The sequence below is a fragment of the Moschus berezovskii genome, chromosome 2 (assembly GCF_049115385.1).
Source record: "Moschus berezovskii isolate FMDL1 chromosome 2, NW_MosBer_1.0, whole genome shotgun sequence".
Taxonomy (NCBI): domain Eukaryota; kingdom Metazoa; phylum Chordata; class Mammalia; order Artiodactyla; family Moschidae; genus Moschus; species Moschus berezovskii.
Window position 1 is genome coordinate 81,041,110 of NC_142461.1, and position 23,942 is coordinate 81,065,051.

At 40.1% G+C, this 23,942-nt stretch overlaps 1 protein-coding gene across 1 annotated transcript in view; it reads right to left on the reverse strand.

Annotated features, from left to right (window-relative positions):
* Nucleotides 1–23,942, reverse strand: part of LRP1B (LDL receptor related protein 1B) — a 2,241,805-nt gene that overhangs the window by 87,340 nt on the left and 2,130,523 nt on the right. Inside the window, exon 84 of the mRNA XM_088842364.1 lies at nt 2,205–2,366. Coding sequence (XP_088698490.1) covers nt 2,205–2,366 — 162 coding nt within the window. The remainder of the gene's footprint in view (nt 1–2,204; nt 2,367–23,942) is intronic.

Below are 23,942 nucleotides of genomic sequence, written 5' to 3' on the forward strand. Positions count from 1 at the left end.
ATACTTTAATTAGAAAAACGAACAACGAACAGAGAAATAAAGTTGTATCTAGAAAGGGATGTGAGCACAAAGGAGTTTTTAAAGAAAGAATTAGGCAGTGAAAACATATTGATAAAGCAAAAGAAAGAGGGACAGTTGTATAAGACGTGTCTATCCCTGGTGGCTTAAAGGTTAAAGCGTCTGCCTCCAATGCGGGAGACCTGGGTTCGATCCCTGGGTCGGGAAGATCCCCCTGGAGAAGGAAACGGTAACCCACTCCAGTATTCTTGCCTGGAGAATCCCATGGACGGAGAATCCCATGGACGGAGAAGCCTGGTAGGCTATAGTCCACGGGGTCGCATAGAGTTGGACACGACTGAGCGACGGAACGGAACGGATGAGTACTGGTTCAAAATTGGGTAAGGAGTACATCAAGGCTGTACATAGTCACCATGCTTATTTAACTTGTATGCAGAGTACATCATGAGAAATGCTGGACTGGGTGAATCACAAGCTAGAAGCAAGATGCCTGTAGAAATATCAACAATCTCAGATATGCAGATGATCCCACTCTAATGGCAGAAAGTGAAGAGGAACTAAAGAGGCTTTTGATGAGGGTGAAAGAAGAGAATGAAAAAGCTGGTTTAAAACTCAACATTCCAAAAATTAAGATGATGGCATCTGGTCCTATCACTTCATGGCAAATATATGGGGAAAAAGCTGAAATAGTAACAGATTTTATTTTCTTGGGCTCCAAAATTACTGCAGACGGTGACTGCAGCCATGAAATTAAAAGATACTTGCTCCTTGGGAAAAAAAGCTATGACAAACCTAGACAGCATACTAAAATGCAGAGACATCACTTCACTGACAAAGGTCTGTTTAGTCAAAGCTATACTTTTTATCAGTAGTCATGTATGGATGTGAGAACTGAACCATAAAGAAGGCTGAGTGCCAAAGAATTGATGCCTTCAAATTGTGGTACTGGAGAAGACTCTCAAGAATCCTTTGGGCAACAAGGAGATCAAACCAGTCAATCTTAAAGGAAATTAACCCTGAATATTCATTAGAAGGAGTGATGCTGAGCTGAAACTCCAATACTTTGACCACCTGATGTGAAGAGTCAACTCATTGGAAAAGACCCTGATGCTGGGAAAGATTGAGGGCTGGAGGAGAAGGGGGTGACAGGATGAGATATTTGGATGGCATCATTGACTCAATGGACATGAGTGAGCAAACTCTGGGAGACAGTGAAGGACAGGGAAGCCTGGTGTGCTGCAGTCCATAGAGTCGCAAAGAGTTGGTCACAACTTAGCCACTAAATTACAATGAACAATTAAGAGTCATCTAAGGTAGGAATGGACAGGATAGCATTAGACACAGTAGGGGTCCCTAGTCATAAGAAAGAAGACAGAAGGTGTGGCATAGGACAAAGTAGCTTGAGGGATATGGTGGTGGGAGCTTGGGGCCATTTTGTGTGTGTCTCTGTATGTGTGTTTGGTCACGCAGTTGTGTATGACTCTTTGTGACACCGTGAACTGTAGCCTGTCAGGTTCCTCTGTCCGTGGAATTTTCCAGGCAAGAATACTGGAGCAGTTTGCCATTTCTTACTCTAAGAGATCTTCCCAACTTGGGATTGAACCCACACTCTTGAGTCTCCTGCATTGGCAGATGGATTCTTTACCACTGCACCACCTAAGCAATGAAATAGGAAGGAAGCTCCTAGGCTGGGAATAAAGTTAGGGCACAGGTATTGGGGGTTTCAGGGGAAAAGAGAAGATGTGACATAAACATCTAGAAGGGTGAATGGATTCATGAAATACAATAGAAACCACAGTAAGTGCCCATATGACATTAGTGACAAAAATTCCAATTAGAGGAGTCTACATTTTTTTTTCCAGTTGCATTCAGCAGTAGGGTGCCGATTCAGGACAAATAAGAATTGGATTTAGCAATGGTTATGATTTACTAGGAAAGCAAAAGTGAGAGGAGGATGGAGCAAATAATTATAATGATGGACCATGCAATCTAAGCTAAAAAAAGAAGAAACAGAATCTTTAAAACAAGAGATGGGTGAGGAACAATGAAAAAAATGACTAGATTTGGGGTGACAGAGCAGGTGGACCTGAAAACTAGAGAGTGGCTGAAATTGAGGTGATGAGATGACTTAATGAACACCTTACAGCATGTTGTCATACTGCCTCACGGGTGTTGTTTTTACTTACAGTATTGACATCTGTCTCCCGTGTGTTCAGGCTGGCAGTGGCAATAAGGCTGGTTCCCAGCAGTAACACTGCAGGTCCCTCCATTTTGACAAAAGTCCTCACAGACTGTCTTACCACAGTTTGGTCCAGTGAACCCCAGGGCACAGCTGCACGTGGGTCTCCCTATTGAAAAAAAAAAAATAATGAAAAGAAAAATGAGTTGACAAAATTGTTTACTGACATGGAATCCTTGCTAGGTAAGAATCAGTAAGTCAGTATTCTGGGCAAAATTTGTCCATTACTTATTCTGTACTTTACACAGTAACATGACCTCTTTGGGTCCTAGCTTTCCTATGGTTCAACAAAGCCTAGATTAGAAGACAACTCAAGTTCATATCAGGTAAAATGATCAGAGCTCATTTTATGAACAATTCTATATGCATACGTGCATTTTATGCTTTGAAGTGCTTATCTTATTTTTTAGTACTTCTCTTTTCATGTCCATTTTACTTTTTTAAAAAAATTTAAACTTTTTATTTTGTATTGGGGTATAGCCAACTAACAATGTTGTGGTATAGCTTCAGATGAACAGTTAAAGAGCTCAGCCATATATATACATGCATCCATTCTCCCAAAAACTCCTCTCCCATCCAAATTGGCACATAACATTGAGCAGAGTTACACCATACCATAGGCCCTTGTTGTTATACAATAGGTGCTTGTTTATATATTTTAAATATAGCAGTGTGTAATGACCTTCCCAAAGTCCCTAACTATCCCTTCCCTCCAGCAACCATAAGTTCATTTTCTAAGTCTGTGAGTCTCTGTTTTGTAAGTAAGTTCATTTGTATAAAGTCATTTTGCTTTTTAAATTATTTTTGTTCTACTCATGTGGTAATGCAGATACTTTTGGCCATTAAAAAATAAAATAGAGACAATCATGTTTCCCAGTGTTCAACCATCATGTACTAATCACTGTTACATCTAAATAAAATATGAGGTTAATTTTATTATAAATAAATATTTTAATAAATTTAAAGTGATCATATCATCTATAATAAGATTTATGAACATTAGTTATTTTAATCAATATAATAAATACATATATTACATTTAGTTTATAAGGACTTCCAGAAGCCTATTTTATTTCAATTTATATCTTTATTCATAGTAAAGGACTGTCATTTGCAGTCTATTAAGATGAGTTGGTTTTAGAAAATAAGCTACTTTTAGAAAAGGTAGAGGAACCAGAGATCAAATTGCCAAGATCCCCTGGATCATGGAAAAAGCAAGAGAGTTCAAGAAAAACATCTATTTCTGCTTCACTGACTATGCCAAAGCCTTTGACTGTGTGGATCACAATAAACTAAGGAAAATTCTGAAAGAGATAGGAATACCAGACCACCTGACCTGCCTCTTGAGAAACCTGTATGCAGGTCAGGAAGCAACAGTTAGAACTGGACATGCAACAACAGACTGGTTCCAAATTGGAAAGAGAGTACGTCAAGGTTGTATATTGTCACCCTGCTTATTTAACTTCTATGCAGAGTACATCATGAGGAATGCTGGGCTGGAGGAAGCACAGCTGGAATCAAGAATGCCAGGAGAAATATCAATAACCTCAGATATGCAGATGACACCACCCTTTTTAGGTCCTATGGTAGAAAGTGAAGAGGACCTAAAAAGCCTCTTGATGAAAGTGAAAGAGGAGAGTGAATAAGTTGGCTTGAAGCTCAACATTCAGAAAACAAAGATCATGGTATCTGGTCCCATCACTTCATGGGACATAGATGGGGAAACAGGGGAAACAGTGTCAGACTTTAATCACTCCAGATGCTGATTGCAGCCATGAAATTAAAAAACACTTGCTCCTTGGAAGGAAAGTTATGACCAACCTTGATAGCATATTAAAAAGCAGAGACATTACTTTGCTAACAAAGATCTGTCTAGTGAAGGCTATAGTTTTTCCAGTGGTCATGTATGGATGTGAGAGTTGAACTGTGAAGAAACCTGATCGCCGAAGAATTGATGCTTTTGAACTGTGGTGCTGGAGAAGACTCTTGAGAGTCCCTTGGACTGCAAGGAGATCCAACCAGTCCATTCTAAAGGAGATCAGTCCTGGATGTTCATTGGAAGGCCTGATGCTAAAACTGAAACTCCAATACTTTGGCCACCTCATGCAACGAGTTGACTCACTGGAAAAAGACTCTGACGCTGGGAGGGATTGGGGGCAGGAGGAGAAGGGGACGACAGAGAATGAGATGGCTGGATGGCAACACCAAGTCGATGGACATGAGTTTGAGTGAACTCCGGGAGTTGGTGATAGACAGGGAGGTCTGGCGTGCTGTGATTCATGGGGTCGCAAAGAGTCGGTCACAACTGAGCGACAGAACTGAACTGAACAGAAGATGAGTTAAGAAATCTAATGTTAACAGCACACACTAGCAAATCTGACAGACCTTCTTTGGATATCTTACTTTATTTGTTCAATGGGAACTTACATCACAATGAAAGGTGAATAGTCTTTTCAAGTGTTTAGAGAGTAACACAATTAACTGCTACAGCAAGAAAGTCTCTCTAATTGCCTGGACTGTCAAGAGTTGAGTAGAAAATGAAGTCCAGAGCTAACTCTATAGGAGAGGTGAAGGAAAACAAAGCAAAATGAAAGGCTGCCATTTGTAATGGGGGCAGAATAAAGTTTAGAGGCTGTAAAATATTAACACACAACATAAAAGGGAATAAAAAGGAAATTCAATTATAGATCTCAATTAACTATGATTCAGAAAGTGTCATTCCACTGTTTAGTATCAGAGAATATCCAACCATCTCCTCTTTCACCATTATAGACAAATAACATAATTAAAATAATCAGTAAAATGCATGAGGACAAGGGCTAAGACTTGAAGTGTGAAACTGATAACAGTTTTTTTTTTTTTTTTTTTTTTGCTATTGCCATAGATTCTACATTGAAGGACAATTCTACACACATATATATTTGAAAACCATTATTCTTAAAATGAATAAAATAAAATGAATGAAATTCCACAATTGGACTTTGAATTGAAGGTCCACGATTTATTTATTTTACTTTTAAAGGACTCCACACATTTATAAATGTTAGAAGGTATTGCTTTCCTATTTTTTTTTCCAGTTTATTTATTTTAATTGGAGGCTAATTACTTTACAATATTGTATTGGTTTTGCCATACATTGACATGAATCAGCCCCGGGTATACATGTGTTCCTCATCTTGAAACCCCTCCCACCTCCCTCCCCATATCATTCCTCTGGGTCATCCCAGTACACCAGTCCCGAGCATCCTGTATCATGTATTGAACCTGGACTGGAGATTTGTATCACATATGATAATATACATGTTTTAATGTCATTCTCCCAAATCATCCCACCCTCGCCCTCTCCCACAGAGTCCAAAAGACTGTTCTATACATCTGTGTCTCTTTTGCTGTCTCGTACACAGGGTTATAATTACTATCTTTCTAAATTCCATATATATATGCATTAGTATACTGTATTGGTGCTTTTCTTTCTCGCTTACTTCACTCTGTATAATAGACTCCAGTTTCATCCACCTCATTAGAACTGATGAACTTTTAATTGCTGAGTAATACTCCATTATGTGTATGTACCACAGCTTTCTTATCCATTCGTCTGCAGATGGACATCTAGGTTGCTTCCATGTCCTGGCTATTATAAACAGTGCTGTGATGAACATTGGAGTACATGTGTCTCTTTCAATTCTAGTTTCCTTGGTGTGTATGCCCAGGAGTGCGATTGCTGGGTCATATGGCAGTTCTAGTTCCAGTTTTATAAGGAATCTCCACACTATTCTCCATCGTGGCTGTACTAGTTTGCATTCCCACCAACAGTGTAAGAGGGTTCCCTTTTCTCCACACCCTCTCCAGCATTTATTGCTTGTAGATGTTTGGATAGCAGCCATTTTGACTGGCGTGAAATGGTACTTCACTGTGGTTTTGATTTGCATTTTTCTGATTATGAGTGATGTTGAGCATCTTTTCATGTGTTTGTTCAGTTCAGTTCAGTTCAGTTCAGTCACTCAGTCGTGTCCGACTCTCTGCGACCCCATGAATAACAGCATGCCAGGCCTCCCTGTCCATCACCAACTCCCGGATCTCACTCAAACTCATGTCCACAGAGTCGGTGATGCCATCCAGCCATCTCATCTCTTCTTCTCCTGCCCCCAACTTTTCCCAGCATCAGAGTCATTTCCAGTGAGTCAACTCGCCGCATGTATTTGTTAGCCATCTTTATGTCTTCTTTGGAGAAATGTCTCTTTAGTTCTTTGGCCCCTTTTTTGATCAGGTCGTTTATTTTTCTGGAATTGAGCTACAGGAGTTGCCTATATATTTTTGAGATTAATTCTTTGTCAGTTGCTTCATTTGCTATTATTTTCTCCCATTCTGAAGGCTGTCTTTTCACCTTGCTTATAGTTTCCTTTACAGTGCAGAAGCTTTTAATTTTAATTAGGTGCCATTTGTTTATTTTTGTTTTTATTTCCAATATTCTGGGAGGTGAGTCATGGAGGATCCTGCTGTGATTTATGTCGGAGAGTGTTTTGCCTATGTTCTCCTCTAGGAGAAGAGATAGTATAGTTTCTGGTTTTACATTTAGATCTTTAATCCATTTTGAGTTTATTTTTGTGTATGGTGTTAGGGAGTGTTCTAGTTTCATTCTTTTACAAGTGATTGACCAGTTTTCCCAGCACCATTTGTTAAAGAGATTGTCTTTTCTCCACTGAATATTCTTGCATCCTTTTTGAAAAATAAGGTGTCCATAGGTGTGTGGATTTATCTCTGGGCTTTCTATTTTGTTCCATTAATCTATATTTATTTCTTTATGCCAGTACCATACTGTCTTGATAAATGTGCCTTTGTAGTAGAACCTGAAGTCAGGCAGGTTGATTCTCCCAGTTCCATTCTTCTTTCTCAAGATTGTTTTGGCTATTCGAGCTTTTTTGTATTTCCACACAAATTGTGAAATTATTTGTTCTAGCTCTGTGAAAAATACCGTTGGTAGTTTGATAGGGATTGCATTGAACCTATAAATTACTTTGGGTAATATACTCATTTTCACAATATTTATGTTCAAGCAGGTTTTAGAAAAGGCAGAGGCACCAGAGATCAAATTGCCAACATCCGCTGGATCATGGAGAAAGCAAGAGAGTTCCAGAAGAGCATCTATTTCTGCTTCATTGACTATGCCAAAGCCTTTGACTGTGTGGATCACAATAAACTGTGGAAAATTCTCAAAGAGATGGGAATACCAGACCACCTGACCTTCCTCTTGAGAAACCTGTATGCAGGTCAGGAAGCAACAGTCAGAACCGTACACGCAACAACCGACTGGTTCCAAATAGGAAAAGGAGTGCATCAAGGCTGTATATTGTCACCTTGCTTATTTAACTTATATGCAGAGTACATCATGAGGAATGCTGGGCTGGAAGAAGTGCAAGCTGGAATCAAGATTGATGGGAGAAATATCAGTAATCTCAGATATGCAGATGACACCACCCTTATGGCAGAAAGTGAAGAGGAACTCAAAGGCCTCTTGATGAAAGTGAAAGAGGAGAGTGAAAAGGTTGGCTTGAAGCTCAACATTCAGAAAACAAAGATCATGGCATCTGGTCCCATCACTTCATGGGAAATAGATGGAAAAACAGTGGAAACAGTGTCAGACTCTATGTTTTTGGGCTCCAAAATCACTACAGATGCTGATTGCAGCCATGAAATTAAAAGACGCTTACTCCTTGGAAAGAAAGTTATGACCAACCTTGATAATATTAAAAAGCAGAGACATTACTTTGCCAACAAAGGTCCGTCTAGTCAGTTCAGTTCAGTTCAGTCGCTCAGTCGTGTCCGACTCTCTGCAACCCCATGAATCACAGCACACAGGCCTCCCTGTCCATCACCAACTCCCGGAGTTCACTCAAACTCATGTCCACAGAGTCGGTGATGCCATTCAGCCATCTCATTCTCGGTCGTTCCCTTCTCCTCCCACCCCCAACCTTTCCCAGCATCAGAGTCTTTTCCTGTGAGTCAACTCGTCGCATGAGGTGGCCAAAGTATTGCAGTTTCCGCTTTAGCATCAGTCCTTCCAATGAAAACCCAGGATTGATCTCTCTTAGAATGGACTGGTTGGATCTCCTTGCGGTACAAGGGACTCTCAAGAGTCTTCTCCAGCACCACAGTTCAAAAGCATCAATTCTTCGGTGATCAGCTTTCTTCACAGTCCAACTCTCACATCCATACATGACCACGGGAATAACCATAGCCTTGACTAGACGGACCTTTGTTGGCAAAGTAATGTCTCTGCTTTTTAATATACTATCAAGGTTGGTCATAACTTTCCTTCCAAGGAGTAAGTGTCTTTTAATTTCATGGCTGCAATCAGCATCTGCAGTGATTTTGGAGCCCCCAAAAATAAAGTCTGACACTGTTTCCACTGTTTTTCCATCTATTTCCCATGAAGTGATGGGACCAGATGCCATGATCTTTGTTTTCTGAATGTTGAGCTTCAAGCCAACCTTTCCACTCTCCTCTTTCACTTTCATCAAGAGGCTTTTGAGTTCCTCTTCACTTTCTGCCATAAGGGTAATGTCATCAGCATATCTGAGATTTTTGATATTTCTCCCAGCAATCTTGATTCCAGCTTGTGCTTTTTCCAGACCAGCGTTCCTCATGATGTACTCTGCATATAAGTTAAATAAGCATGGTGACAATACACAGCCTTGACGCACTCCTTTTCCTATTTGGAACCAGTCTGTTGTTCCATGTAGAGTTCTGACTGTTGTTTCCTGACCTGCATACAGGTTTCTCAAGAGGCAGGTCAGGTGGTCTGGTATTCCCATCTCTTTCAGAATGTTCCACAGTTTATTGTGATCCACACAGTCAAAGGCTTTGGCATAGTCAATGAAGCAGAAATAGATGCTCTTCTGGAACTCTCTTGCTTTCTCCATGATCCATCGGATGTTGGCAATTTGATCTCTGGTTCCTCTGCCTTTTCTAAAACCTGCTTGAACATCTGGGAGTTCACGGTTCACATATTGCTGAAGCCTGGCTTGGAGAATTTTGAGCATCACTTTACTAGCGTGTGAGATGAGTGCAACTGTTTGGTAGTTTGAGCATTCTTTGGCATTCCCTTTGTGATTGGAATGAAGACTGACCTTTTCCAGTCCTGTGGCCACTGCTGAGTTTTCCAAATTTGCTGGCATATTGATTGCAGCACTTTCACAGCATCATCTTTCAGGATTTGAAAAAGCTCAACTAGAATCCCATCACCACCACTAGCTTTGTTCGTAGTGATGCTTTCTAAGGCCCACTTGACTTCACATTCCAAGATGTCTGGCTCTTGGTCAGTGACCACGTTATCGTGACTATCTTGGTTGTGAAGATCTTTTTTGTACAGTTCTTCTGTGTATTCTTGCCACCTCTTCTTAATATCTTCTGCTTCTATTAGGTCCATACCATTTCTGTCCTTTATCGAGCCCATTTTTTCATGAAATGTTCCCTTGGAATCTCTAATTTTCTTGAAGAGATCTCTTGTTCAAGGCTATGGTTTTTCCCGTGGTCACGTATGGATGTGAGAGTTGGACTGTGAAGAAAGCTGATCGCCGAAGAATTGATGCTTTTAAACTGTGGTGTTGGAGAAGACTCTTGAGAGTCCCTTGTACTGCAAGGAGATCCAACCAGTACATTCTAAGGGAGATTGATCCTGGGTGTTCATTGGAAGGACTGATGCTAAAGCTGAAACTGCAATACTTTGGCCACCTCATGCGACGAGTTGACTCACTGGAAAAGACTCTGATGCTGGGAAAGGTTGGGGGAGGGAGGAGAAGGGGACGACTGAGAATGAGATGGCTGGATGGCATCACCGACTCGATGGGCATGAGTTTGAGTGAACTCCGGGAGTTGGTGATGAATAGGGAGGCCTGGTGTGCTGTGATTCATGGGGTCACGGAGAGTCCGACACGACTGAGCGACTGAACTGAAATGAACTGATTCTTCCAATCCACGAACATGGCATTTCTCCATCTATTAGTGTCCTCTCTGATTTCTTTCACCAGTGCTTTATAGTTTTCTATATACAGGTCTTTTGTTTTTTTTAGGTAGATATATTCCTAAGTATTTTATTCTTTTCGTTGCAACAGTGAATGGAATTGTTTCCTTAATTTCTAATTCTATTTTTTCATGATTAGTGTATAGGAATGCAAGGGATTTCTGTGTGTTGATTTTATATCCTGCAAATTTACTATATTCATTGTTTAGCTCTAGTAATTTTCTGGAGGAATCTTTAGGGTTTTCTGTGTAGAGAATCATGTCATCTGCAAACAGTGAGAGTTTTACTTCTTCTTTTCCAATTTGGATTCCTTTTATGTCTTTTTTCTGCTCTGATTGCTGTGGCCAAACTTCCAAAACTATGTTGAATAGTAGTGGTGAGAGTGGGCACCCTTATCTTGTTCCTGACTTTAGGGGAAATGCTTTCAATTTTCACCATTGAGGATAATGTTTGCTGTGGGTTTGTCATATATAGCTTATATTATTTTGAGGAATGTTCCTTCTATTCCCACCTTCTGGAGGGTTTTTATAATAAATGGATGCTGAATTTTGTCAAAGGTTTTCTCTGCATCTATTGAGATAATCATATGGTTTTTATTTTTCAGTTTGTTAATGTGGTGTATTACATTGTTTCGTGGAGATTAAAGAATCCTTGCATTCCTGGGATAAAGCCCACTTGGTCATGATGTATGATCTTTTTAACGTGTTGTTGGATTCTGATTGCTAGAATTTTGTTAAGGATTTTTGCATCTATGTTCATCAGTGATATTGGTTTATAGTTCTCTTTTTGTGTGGCATCTTTGTCAGGTTTTGGTATTAGGGTGATGGTGGCCTCATAAAATGAGTTTGGAAGTTTACCTTCCTCTGCAATTTTCTGGAAGAGTTTAAGTAGGATAGGTATTAGCTCGTCTCTAAATTTTTGGTAGAATTCAGCCATGAATTTGTCTGGATCTGGGCTTTTGTTTGCTGGAAGATTTCTGATTACATTTTCAATTTCCGTGGTTATGATGGGTCTTTTAAGATTTTCTATTTCTTCCTGGTTCAGTTTTGGATAGTTGTACTTTTCTAAGAATTTGACCATTTCTTCCAAGTTGTCCATTTTATTGGCATATAATTGCTGATAGTGGTCTCTTATGATCCTTTGTATTTCTGTGTTGTCTGTTGTGATCTCTCCATTTTCATTTCTAATTTTTTTGATTTGGTTTTTCTCCCTTTGTTTCTTGATGAGTCTGGCTAGTGGTTTGTCAATTTTATTTACCCTCTTGAAGAACCAGCTTTTGGTTTTGTTGATTTTTGCTATGGTCTCTTTTGCATTTGTTTTTGCCCTAATTTTTAAGATTTCTTTCCTTCTACTGACCCTGGGGTTCTTCATTTCTTCTTTTCTAGTTGCTTTAGGTATAGAGTTAAGTTATTTAGTTGACTTTTTTCTTGTTTCTTGAGGTATGCCTGTATTGCTATGAACCTTCCCTATAGCACTGCTTTTACAGTGTCCCACAGGTTTTGGGTTGTTGTATTTTCATTTTCATTCGTTTCTATGCATATTTTTATTTATTTTTTTATTTCTTCTATGATTTGTTGGTTATTCAGCAGTGTGTTGTTCAGTCTCCATATACTGGAATCTTCAATAGTTTTTCTCCTGTAATTGAAATCTAATCTTACTGCATTGTGGTCAGAAAAAATGCTTGGAAGGATTTCAATTTTTTTGAATTTACCAAGGCGAGATTTATCCCCCAGGATCTATCCTGGAGAAGGTTCCGTATGCGCTTGAGAAAAAGATGAAATTCATTGTTTTGGGCTGAAATGTCCTATAGATATCTATTAGGTCTAACTGGTCTATTGTATCATTTAACGTTTGCGTTTCCTTGTTAATTTTCTGTTAGTTGATCTATCCATAGGTGTGAGTTTGGTATTAAAGTCTCCCACTATTATTGTGTTATTGTTAATTTCCCATTTTATACTTGTTAGCATTTGTCTTACATATTGAGGTGCTCCTATGTTGGGTGCATATATAGTTATAATTGCTATATCTTCTTCTTGGATTGATCCTTTGATCATTATGTAGTGTCCTTCTTTGTCTCTTTTCACAGCCTTTGCTTTAAAGTCTATTTTATCTGATATGAGTATTGCTACTCCTGCTTTCTTTTGGTCTCTAATTGCATGGAATATCTTTTTCAAGCCCTTCACTTTCAGTCTGTATGTGTCCCTCGTTTCGAGGTGGGTCTCTTGTAGACAACATATATAGGGGTCTTGTTTCTGTATCCATTCAACCAGTCTTTGTGTTTTGGTTGGGGCTGCTAAGTTGCTAAGTCATTTCAGTCATGTCCGACTCTGTGTGCCCCATAGACGGCAGCCCACCAGGGCTGAACAGGCAAGAACAGGGTTCTCCAGGCAAGAACACTGGAGTGGGTTGCCATTTCCTTCTCCAATGTGTGAAAGTGAAAAGTGAAAGTGAAGTCGCTCAGTCATGTCTGACTCGTAGCGACCCCATGGACTGTAGCCTACCAGGCTCCTCCATCCATGGGATTTTCCAGGCAAGAATACTGGAGTGGCTTGCCATTGCCTTCTCCGTTGGTTGGGGCACTCAACCCATTTACATTTAAGGTAATTATTGATAAGTATGATCCCATTGCCATTTAGTTTATTGTTTTGGGTTCGAGTTTATACACTCTTTCTGTGTTTCCTGTCTAGAGAAGTTCCTTTAGCATTTGTTGGAGAGCTGGTTTGGTGAATTCTCTCAGCTTTTGCTTATCTATAAAGCTTTTGATTTCTCCTTCATATTTGAATGCGATCCTTGCTGGGTACAGTAATCTGGGCTGTAGGTTATTTTCTTTCAACACTTTAAGTATGCCCTGCCATTCCCTCCTGGCCTGAAGAGTTTCTATTGAAAGATCAGCTGTTATCCTTATGGGGATCCCCTTGTGTGTTATTTGTTATTTTTCCCTTGCTGATTTTAATGTTTGTTCTTTGTGTTTGATCTTTGTTAATTTGATTAATATGTGTCTTGGGGTATTTTGCCTTGGGTTTATCCTGTTTGGGACTCTCTGGGTTTCTTGGTCTTGGGTGATTAATTCCTTCCCCATTTTAGGGAAGTTTTCAACTATTATCTCCTCAAGTATTTTCTCATGGTCTTTCTTTTTGTCTTCCTCTTCTGGGACTCCTATGATTCGGATGTTGGGGTGTTTAACATTGTCCCAGAGGTCTCTGAGATTGTCCTCATTTCTTTTAATTCATTTTTCTTTTTTTCTCTCTGTTTCATTTATTTCTACAATTCTATCTTCTAGTTCGCTTATCCTGTCTTCTGCCTCCATTATTCTACTGTTTGTTCCCTCCAGAGTGTTTCTGATCTCATGTATTGCATTATTCATTGTATATTGACTCTTTTTTATTTCCTCTAAATCCTTATTAAACCTTTCTTCCATCTTCTCAATTCTTTTCTCCAGATTATTTATCTGTAACTCCATTTTGATTTCAAGATTTTGGATCATTTTCACTATCATTATTCATAATTCTTTATCAGGTATGTTCCCTATCTCTTCTTCTTTTGTTTGGGTTGGTGGGCATTTATCCTGTTCCTTTACTTGCTGGGAATTTCTCTGCCTCTTCATCTTGCTTATATTTCTGTGTTTGGGGTGGCCTTTCCGTCTTCTGGCAGTTTGTGGACTTCTCTTTATTGTGGAGTTTCCTCACTGTGGGTGGGGTTGGATGGGTGGCTTGTCAAGGTTCCCTGGTTAGTGAAGCTTGTGTTGGTGTTCTGGTGGGTGGGGCTGGATTTCTTCTCTATCGAGTACGGTGAAGTGTCCAGTAATGAGTCAGGAGATGTCAATGGGTTTGGAGTGACTTTGGGCAGCCTGTATTTTTAAGCTCAGGGCTATTTTCCTGAGTTCCTGGAGAATTTGCATGGTATGTCTTGCTCTGGAACTTATTGACCTTTGGGTGGTGCTTGGTTTCAGTGTAGGTATGGAGGCGTTTGATGAGCTCCTATCAATTAATGTTCCCTGGAGTCAGGAGCTCTCTGGTGTTCTCATGATTTGGACTTAAGCCTCCTGCCTCTGGTTTTCAGTCTTATTCTTGAAGTAGCCTCAAGACTTCTCCATCTGTCACTTCCAAGGTGGTTCCCTCTGTTTTAGCGTCTTCTGTTTTCTGGTCTCTTCAGTGTCTAATTTCCACCCTGACACTAGGGGGCAGTGGTGGACACTTTTTAAGGCTCACTTCTTCAGTTGTGCTGTGGGGAGGGAGGAAATATCACTGGCGTCTGTGGGGAGTGCTCTCAGTGTCTTGGCCACACTGGGTTTGCCCCCGTGCATGGCGTGTGTGCTTTCCCAGTCTATACTGCTCAGGCTATAGGTTGCTCTGCCAGGAACTGTCTGAGGCCGGCGCTGGGTTGCATGCACTTCCTAGGTCTAAGCCTCTCAGGTTCAGGTACTCGGGTACTCACAAAGGTGCAAACTTGGTTGAGCCTGTGTTTTGTGCCCTTCCCCGGTCTGAGCAATTCAGGTGACCAGGTGTTTGGCTAGCGTGGTTGCTGCGACTTATCGCCTCCCCGGCCCCTGATGCTTGGTTTTCTGGGTGTACAACTGGCGCACCTTCTCAAGCAGATGTCGACCAGCCAGAATCCCAAGAAGTCTTGATTAGCAACGAAGCCTGCTTGCAGTTTGGTATCGGATGCCTCTCTGGGGCCACGCTTGCCCCCTTCCAACTCTGGAAGCCCTCCCCTGCCTCTCTCAGTGGGGGATGGGGGATGAGCCATCCACAGCTGGGAGCTCTATAGTCCTTTGTTCTGAGCAGGTCTGGTGGTGTCTTATGTTAAGGCTTTTCACCTTTTCTCGGGGTAGCTATCCCACAGTCTGCTTTGCTGTCTCAAGTTAGTTCCCTTAGATTGCCCTCGGGGCATTCAGGCCCAGTCCTTACTCTAAGCAATGCAACCCGCGCTTCCCTGCCCAGCCCCCGCTTGCTGGTGGGGGATGCGGGTGTCTGCACTGCTTCTCTGCTGGGAGTTACGTTGGGCATGTAATCTGTGGGTTTTAATTATTTATTTATTTTTCCTCCCAGTTATGTTGCCCTCTGAGGTTCCAAGGCTCACCACAGACTCATCAGTGTTTCCTGGTGTTTGGAAACTTCTCTTTTTTAAGCCTCCCTTCCCCAGATGGATCTCCATCCCTACCTCTTTTGTCTCTCTTTTTATCTTTTATATTATTTCCTACCTCCTTTAGAAGACAATGGGCTGCTTTTCTGGGTGCCTGATGTCCTCTGCCGGCATTCAGAAGTTGTTTTGTGGAATTTACCCAGCGTTCAAAAGTTCTTTTGATGAATTTGTGGGTGAGAAAGTGGTCTCCTCGTCCTATTCCTCCGCCATCTTCCTCCCTACCCCCGGTATTGCTTTTCAATGAAGAAAGTTGTATACATTTTTATAGTGGGTACCTGCGGAGACGCAAGAGACGCCGGCTCTCGCGGCGGTGGAACCAACCATGTGCAGAAGCGCTGCCGAGAAGAGCTACCCCACGACTGAGGCCAGGGGCAGTGGCCACGAGGAGCCACCCCACGTCCAAGAGGCGGTGACTGCGCAGGCTCAGGGGCCCAAGAGGAGCTACTCCACGTTCAAGGTCAGGAGGGACGGCCTTGAGGAGATACCCCTTGTCCAAGGTAAGGTGCATCAGCTGCTCTTTGCTGGAGCAGCTGTGAAGAGATATCCCACGACCAAGGTAAAAGAAACCCAAATAAAATGGTAGGTATTGCGAGGGGGCATCAGAGGGCAGACACACTGAAATCATATCACAGAAAACTAGTCGATCTGATCACAAGGACCACAGCCGAATGTGGTCCACTGGAGAAGGGAATGGCAAACCACTTCAGTATACTTGCCTTGAGAACCCAATGAATAGTATCAAAAGGCAAAATGAAAGACATTGAATGAGGAATTCCCCAGGTTGGTAGGTGCCCAGTATGCACTGGAGATCAGTGGAGAAATAACTCCAGAAGGAATTAAGGGATGGAGCCAAAGCAAAACCAATACCCAGTTGTGGATGTGACTGGTGATAGAAGCAAGGTCCATGCATCAAGGCAAATTGGAAGGAGTCAAACAGGAGATGGCAAGAGTGAATGTAGACATTTTAGAAATCAGTGAACTAAAATGGACTGGAATGGGTGAATTTAACTCAGATGACCATTATATCTACTACTGTGGGCAGGAATCCCTTAGAAGAAATGGAGTAGCCATCATGGTCAACAAAAGAGTCCGAAATGCAGTACTTGGATGCAATCTTAAAAACGACAGAATGATTTCTGTTCATTTCCAAAGCAAACCATTCAATATTACAGTAATCCAAGCTTATGCCCAAACCAGTAACACTGAAGAAGCCGAAGTTGAACGGTTCTAGGAAAACCTACAAGACCTTTTAGAACTAACACCCAAAAAAGATGTTCTTTTCATTATAGGGGACTGGAATGCAAAAGTAGGAAGTCAAGAAACACCTCGAGTAACAGGAAAATTTGGCCTTGGAGCACGGAATGAAGTAGGGCAAAACTAATAGAGTTTTGCCAAGAGAATGCACTGGTCATAGCAAACACCATTTTCCAACAACACAGGAGAAGAACCCACACATGGACGTCACCAGATGGTCAACACCAAAATCAGATTGATTATATTCTTTGCAGCCAAAGATGTAGATGCTCTATACAGTTAGCAAAAACAAGACTGGGAGCTAACTGTGGCTCAGATCATGAACTCCTTATTGCCAAATTCAGACTGAAATTGAAGAAAGTGGGGAAAACCACCAGACCATTCAGATATGACCTAAATCAAATCCCTTATGATTATACAGTGGAAGTGAGAATTAGATTTAAGGGACTAGATCTGATAGATAGAGTGCCTGATGAACTGTGAACAGAGGTTCATGACATTGTACAGGAGACAGGGACCAAGACCATCCCCATGGAAAAGAAATGCAAAAAAGCAAAATGGCTGTCTGAGGAGGCCCTACAAATAGCTGTGAAAAGAAGAGAAGCAAAAAGCAAAGGAGAAAAGGAAAGATATAAGCATCTGAATGCAGAGTTCCAAAGAATAGCAAGGATAGATAAGAAAGCCTTCCTCAGCAATCAATGCAAATAAATAGAGGAAAGCAACAGAATAGGAAAAACAAGAGATCTCTTCAAGAAAATTAGGGATTCCAAGGGAACATTTCATGCAAAGATGGGCTCGATAAAGGACAGAAATGGTATGGACCAAACAGAAGCAGAAGATATTAAGAAGAGGTGGCAAGAATACACTGTACAAAAGAAGAACTGTACAAAAAAGATCTTCATGACCAAGATAATCACAATGGTGTGATCACTGACCTAGAGCCAGATATCTTGGAATGTGAAGTCAAGTGGGCCTTAGAAAGCATCACTAGGAACAAAGCTAGTGGAGGTGATGGAATTCCAGTTGAACTATTTCAAATCTTGGAAGATAATGCTGTGAAAGTGCTGCACTCAATATGCCAGCAAATTTGGAAAACTCATCAGTGGCTACAGGACTGGAAAAGGTCAGTCTTCATTCCAATCCCAAAGAAAGGCAATGTCAAAGAATGTTCAAACTACTGCACAATTGTACTCATATCACACGCGAGTAAAGTCATGCTCAAAATTTTCCAAGCCAGGCTTCAGCAATATGTGAACCGTGAACTTCCAGATGTACAAGCAGGTTTTAGAAAAGGCAGAGGCACCAGAGATCAAATTGCCAACATCCGCTGGATCATGGAGAAAGCAAGAGAGTTCCAGAAAAACTTCTGTTTCTGCTTCATTGACTATGCCAAAGCCTTTGACTGTGTGGATCACAATAAACTGTGGAACATTCTGAAAGAGATGGGAATACCAGACCACCTGACCTGCCTCTTGAGAAACCTGTATGCAGGTCAGGAAGCAACAGTTAGAACTGGACATGGAACAACAGACTGGTTCCAAATAGGAAAAGGAGTACGTCAAGGCTGTATATTGTCACCTTGCTTATTTAACTTATACGCAGAGTACATCATGAGGAACGCTGGTCTGGAAAAAGCACAAGCTGGAATCAAGATTGCCAGGAGATATACCAATAACCTCAGATATGCAGATGACACCACCCTTATGGTAGAAAGTGAAGAGGAACTTAATAGCCTCTTGATGAAAGTGAAAGAGTAGAGTGAAAAGGTTGGCTTGAAGCTCAATATTCAGGAAACAAAGATCATGGCATCTGCTCCCATCACTTCATGGGAAATAGATGGGGAAACAGTGGAAACAGTGGCAGACTTTATTTTTTTGGCTCCAAAATCACTGCAGATGCTGATTGCAGCCATGAAATTAAAAGACACTTACTCCTTGGAAGGAAAATTATGACCAACTTCGACAGTACATTAAAAAGCAGAGACATTACTTTGCCAACCAAAGTCCGTCTAGTCAAGGCAATGGTTTTTCCCGTGGTCATGTATGGATGTGAGAATTGGACTGTGAATAAAGCTGATCGCCGAAGAATTGATGCTTTTGAACTGTGGGGTTGGAGAAGACTCTTGAGAGTCCCTTGGACTGCAAGGAGATCCAAACAGTTCATTCTAAAGGAGATCAATCCTGGGTGTTCATTGGAGGGACCGATGCTAAAGCTGAAACTGCAATACTTTGGCCACCTCATGCGACGAGTTGACTCACTGGAAAAGACTCTGATGCTGGGAAAGTTTGAGGGCGGGAGGAGAAGGGGATGACAGAGAATGAGATGGCTGGATGGCATCACCGACTCGATGGACATGAGTTTGAGTGATCTCTGGGAACTGGTGATGGACAGGGAGGCCTGGCGTGCTGTGATTCATGGGGTTGCAAAGAGTCAGACACGACTGTTCTACTGAACTGAACTGAACCATTATTTTAAAACTTATTTACACATGTTTTATTTTGGTGGCAAATAGATGCCTATTAAAAGATTGAGAAACAAGGTAAATGATATGCATAATAAAGCTGAGCACCTCATATTTATTTATTTCCAGAAAACAGTTTTAAAACTTTTAGCCAAATATTTTTCTTATAAAGATAGTGAATTTTTCAGCTATTGCTTACATACAGACAAACTATCTTCATTCGAACAGTGGTGGGTAAAAAGCAAGAGACACAAACAAGATAATAAATAGTGGTAGAAGATGAAGAGGACAGATGATTTTTAGAACATGATCACTAAGGAAAATGAAAGCCTTGAGTAAAAGAAGTAATAACTCTCCATCAACAGGGACCAATGGATGACTTATAGAGAAACAGAACATATAATCAGGATCACAAATAATCATGAGTTAAATGTGAAACAAACAGTACAGAAAGTATGTGAAAAGTCAAAGTCAAAGTGTTATTTGCTCAGTCGTGTCTGACTCTTCGCAACCCGAATAACCATAGCCCACCAGACTCCTCCATCCATGGGATTTCCCAGGCATGAACACTGGAGTGGGTTGGCATTCCCTTCTCCAGGGGATCTTCCCAACCCAGGGATCAAACCTGGGTCTCCTGCATTGCATGCAGATTATTTACTGCCTGAGCCACCAGTGAAGCACAGAAAGTATAGGATAAATCAAAATGCATTAACGCAAGCAGAAAAAGTGCCATATGAAGATAGGACTTAGGCATTGTAGCTTTATGTTTTTCTACCTTTCTAGTTGTTTTTTTTTAACTACGAGTGAGAAAAATATTGTAAAAAGATAGAAGTTTGAAAGAAATAAACCCAATCTGCTGAGGCACTTGAAAATTCCTCTGTTCCAGTTACTCAGAGAAATGACACCATGCTTTCATCTCATCTACAGCTGTTTTGAAACAAGGGCAGAGTGACCAGGTTGTCCCCCACCTAGCATATGCTTCACATCATTTAAAATCTGACTTATTTTCAAAAAGCTCTTCTTCCTCTTCCTTTGAAGAGAAGATTTATTTTTTACAAGTATAAATCTTCTCATTCAGGAGAATATTATCTAACTTGAAAGAATGTGGTGATATAGCAGATCTTTTGTTTGCTGATGGGAAATGAACCATCTGTTGCAGAATTTTATAATGGGCTTCATCTAATATTTCCAAGAACTTCCCTGGGTATACCCTAACTAACTAGTTGCATTGGGTTCATTTTATAAAGATTTTTTAGGTAGCTGAATTAGATTTTGACATTTGTAAAGGAAACAGTACTGTTACAATGACTAAAGTATCAATAGAGATTTATAGCAGTGATACATTGGGAATTGACAGCCTGCTTTAAAACTTATTTTCAACTGGAAAGAACATCAATTGACCTGAGGAAGAAGTGGGAGGAAGAGTTTCCTTGGTCTAATCAGACTAGTTTGTACAGCATTCTTAGCTCAGACTTTAATAGTGTATGCTGTCAGACTGACTGGATTCATAGACTATCTGTGCCAGTGACTTGTGTGCAAATAGCAGCTCTGTTTATTTCCTCATGTGTAATAGGGCTAATTATAGTACCTACTTCATAAGGTTGTTGTGCCGAATCAGACAGAAAAAGTGAGAAATACTTCTAACTGTGCCAGGTACATAAGGCATTCAGTTACATTTTAGCTCTGAATATTATTGTTATTCCTTCTGACATTCACTGCTTACAGGTATGACTTACTCAGTGGCCTCATCTACAAAGACATTCTGAAATTTTCCTTAGATTACATACTGTATCTCCATTATTCATTTCAGATACAGTTAAATTTGAATATCTTTGTATGGCAGTGATGGCGTAAAACAGGAATTCCACACCAACTTTATCTCACACTCTACATTTTTCAAACATCGATGAATGAGTCCTCTCTTTTTTCCTTCCAAACATGTTTGATTCTACCCATTAAAAGAAACAACACACACACAGCACAAACAAAAACAAACTTAATACTTGTATAACCTCAAATATTGGTATACTTTCTAGCTTTTTTCCAAAGAAACCTATAGTTACTGCTTCCAACTCTACCAATATATGACAAACAAAATCTTTGATCATAAAATCACTCCAATCCTTCACTTGGTTTGTAGTTTTATTTTTAAAACACTTAACCTGTTTCATCTCTGTTCTCTCTGAAGAGAGGCCAGATCTCTCAATATGTAAGTGTTCCTTATACAATCATTTCTGATTCCCTCTTGGTAAGAGAGGGTTAGGAATGGAGAAGATAATGTTGGTGTTGTCTTTATTGCATATTGATGTACCCTTGCAAAGCTACCCTTTAATCTCTTGATTGCTAAATCCACTGATTTCTTCTCAATCATCCTCCTCCTCACATTTTCTCCATAATTTCACATTTATTAATACCTACACTTGAAAATTTTCTCTTCACTTGGCTTCTAAGACACTAGCATTGTTGATTTCTCTCTATTTTTTTTTCTGACTGCTCTTTCATAATTGTATTTATGTTCTCTTTCTGTCTAACAAAAAATATTTGTCCAAGCCTCTTTCTGGTGATATTATTCAATTTCACAGCTGGGATAATCATCTCTCTATCTGAATGTCTTGGTCTTGATTTTCTGACTCTGGGTTCATTCTCCTTAAATTTCAAGACCTCCATTTTCACTCTGTTTTATGTCCCTGCAAGGATATCTCTAGCTTTTCAATAGGTTAATCTATTCCTCCCATGACTTTGTAAGAGAGAAAATTCTTCTTATAAACATTGTCCTCAGTGGCACACACATGATTTCACTAGACTCAAGGCTCTACCAGTGCCACATTCAGGTCCACACTATGTGTTAGCAAAGTGTCTTGCTGGATGTACACATACAATACACAGAGGTTAATGTAGTTGCATTGGGCTTCCTTGGTAGCTCAGTAGTAAAGAATCTGCCTGCCAATGCAGGAGATGCTGTTTGATCTCTGGATCAGGAAGATCCGTGGAGAAGGAAATAGCAACCCACTCTAGTATTCGTGCCTGGGATACCCCATGGAGAGAAGAGCTTGGCAGACTACAGTGGTTGCAAAAAACTCAGACATGACTTGGTTTCTAAACAACAATAACAAAGTAGTTATGAGGTTCTGTTTATAAATAAATGAAACCTTATACCTTTCTAGAGGACTTTTTTCTGATGTGGACCATTTTTAGTCTTTATTGAGTTTGTTACAGTATTACTTCTGTTTTATGTTTCAGTTTTTTGGCCATGAGGCATGTGGGATTCTAGCTTATTGACTAGGGATCAAACCAGCACCCATTCATTGGAAGGTGAAGTCTTAATTACTGGACCACCAGAGAAGTCCCTAGTTTTTTATATCTTAAAACTGCTGCACCAACTTTTAATACAACATAAATTAATAATAAAATAGAAATTTAACTAGGTACCAGTAATAACTGATGTCAAATATGGTAAATACAGAACTATAACCACTATAGTCAATGATAAATATTATTAAGCAATATCCATCAGTACAACTAAATATGATAATGCTCAAAAGAGAAAATGGAAATACCTTGGATTTTCAGAGAGTTCTTTAAATTTAATTATTCTAGGATGGCCCTTATACAGCAAAAATCAGTCTCAATAAAAATGGTGATTCTAAAATATTTCATAAGAATACAGTAAGGTGTTAGTCGCTCAGTCATGTCTGACTCTTTGCGACCTTATGGACTGCCGTCTAACAGGCTCCTATGTTCATGGAATTCTCCAGGCAAGTATATTGGAGTAGGTAGTCAATACCTTCTCCAGGGTATCTTCCCAACACTGGGATCTACCCCAAGCCTCCCACATTGCAGGCAGATTATTTACTATCTGTCACCAGGGAAGCCCTTTGTAAGAATACTTAATAGCAATTAAATAAATTTGGTATAAAGTTAAATTCCTTTTTTTTTTTTTTAATGTCAGGTAGTTCATTGGAAGGACTGATGCTAAAGCTGAAGCTCCAATACTTTGGCCACCTCATGCGAAGAGTTGACTCACTGGAAAAAACTCTGATGCTGGGAAGGATTGGGGGTGGGAGGAGAAGGGGATGACAGAGAATGAGATGGCTGGATGGCATCACCGACTCAATGGACATGAGTTTAGGTGAACTCTGGGAGTTGGTGATGGATAGGGAGGCCTGGTGTGCAGTGATTCATGGGGTCGCAAAGAGTCGGTCATGACTGAGTGACTGAACTGAACTGAACTGAACTGAGACCTAAGAAAGAAACATTGTTAGATATTTATTAATTATGCAGCTTTGAAAAATTTAGATTTCCTCACTGGATCTCATTCTGCATCTCATTTTATAAAATGAGAGCAATGCCTACCACGTGCTGGTAAAACACTTGGCAAAATACCTGCCACATAACAAGTAATCAATAATTGGTAGATTTATTATAAGCAGTAATAGTAGTATTTGGTTTTGCCATTACTATTAGTATTATATTTGCCTCTGTTAAGAAACTCCATAAGGATTCCTGGTGCACGTTTTTTCCATATTCATCCTTTTGAACAAAAAATGTCTACAGGTGATCTACCTGTAGATCTATATATATCAATTCAACATAGCATATTTTAATATAATAACATCAATGACATCTTTTCTACTATATGGATAAATAATTACACAGGTTTTATACAAATTTATTAGCAATCCCTGTTACATGACCATTGACTTTATATGACATGGTTATGATTTACATCTAGATAAATGAATCTTTAAATGTACACTATCTTTAATTATATACTCAGTAATTTGTTTGATATGAGCAGAGACAATGCT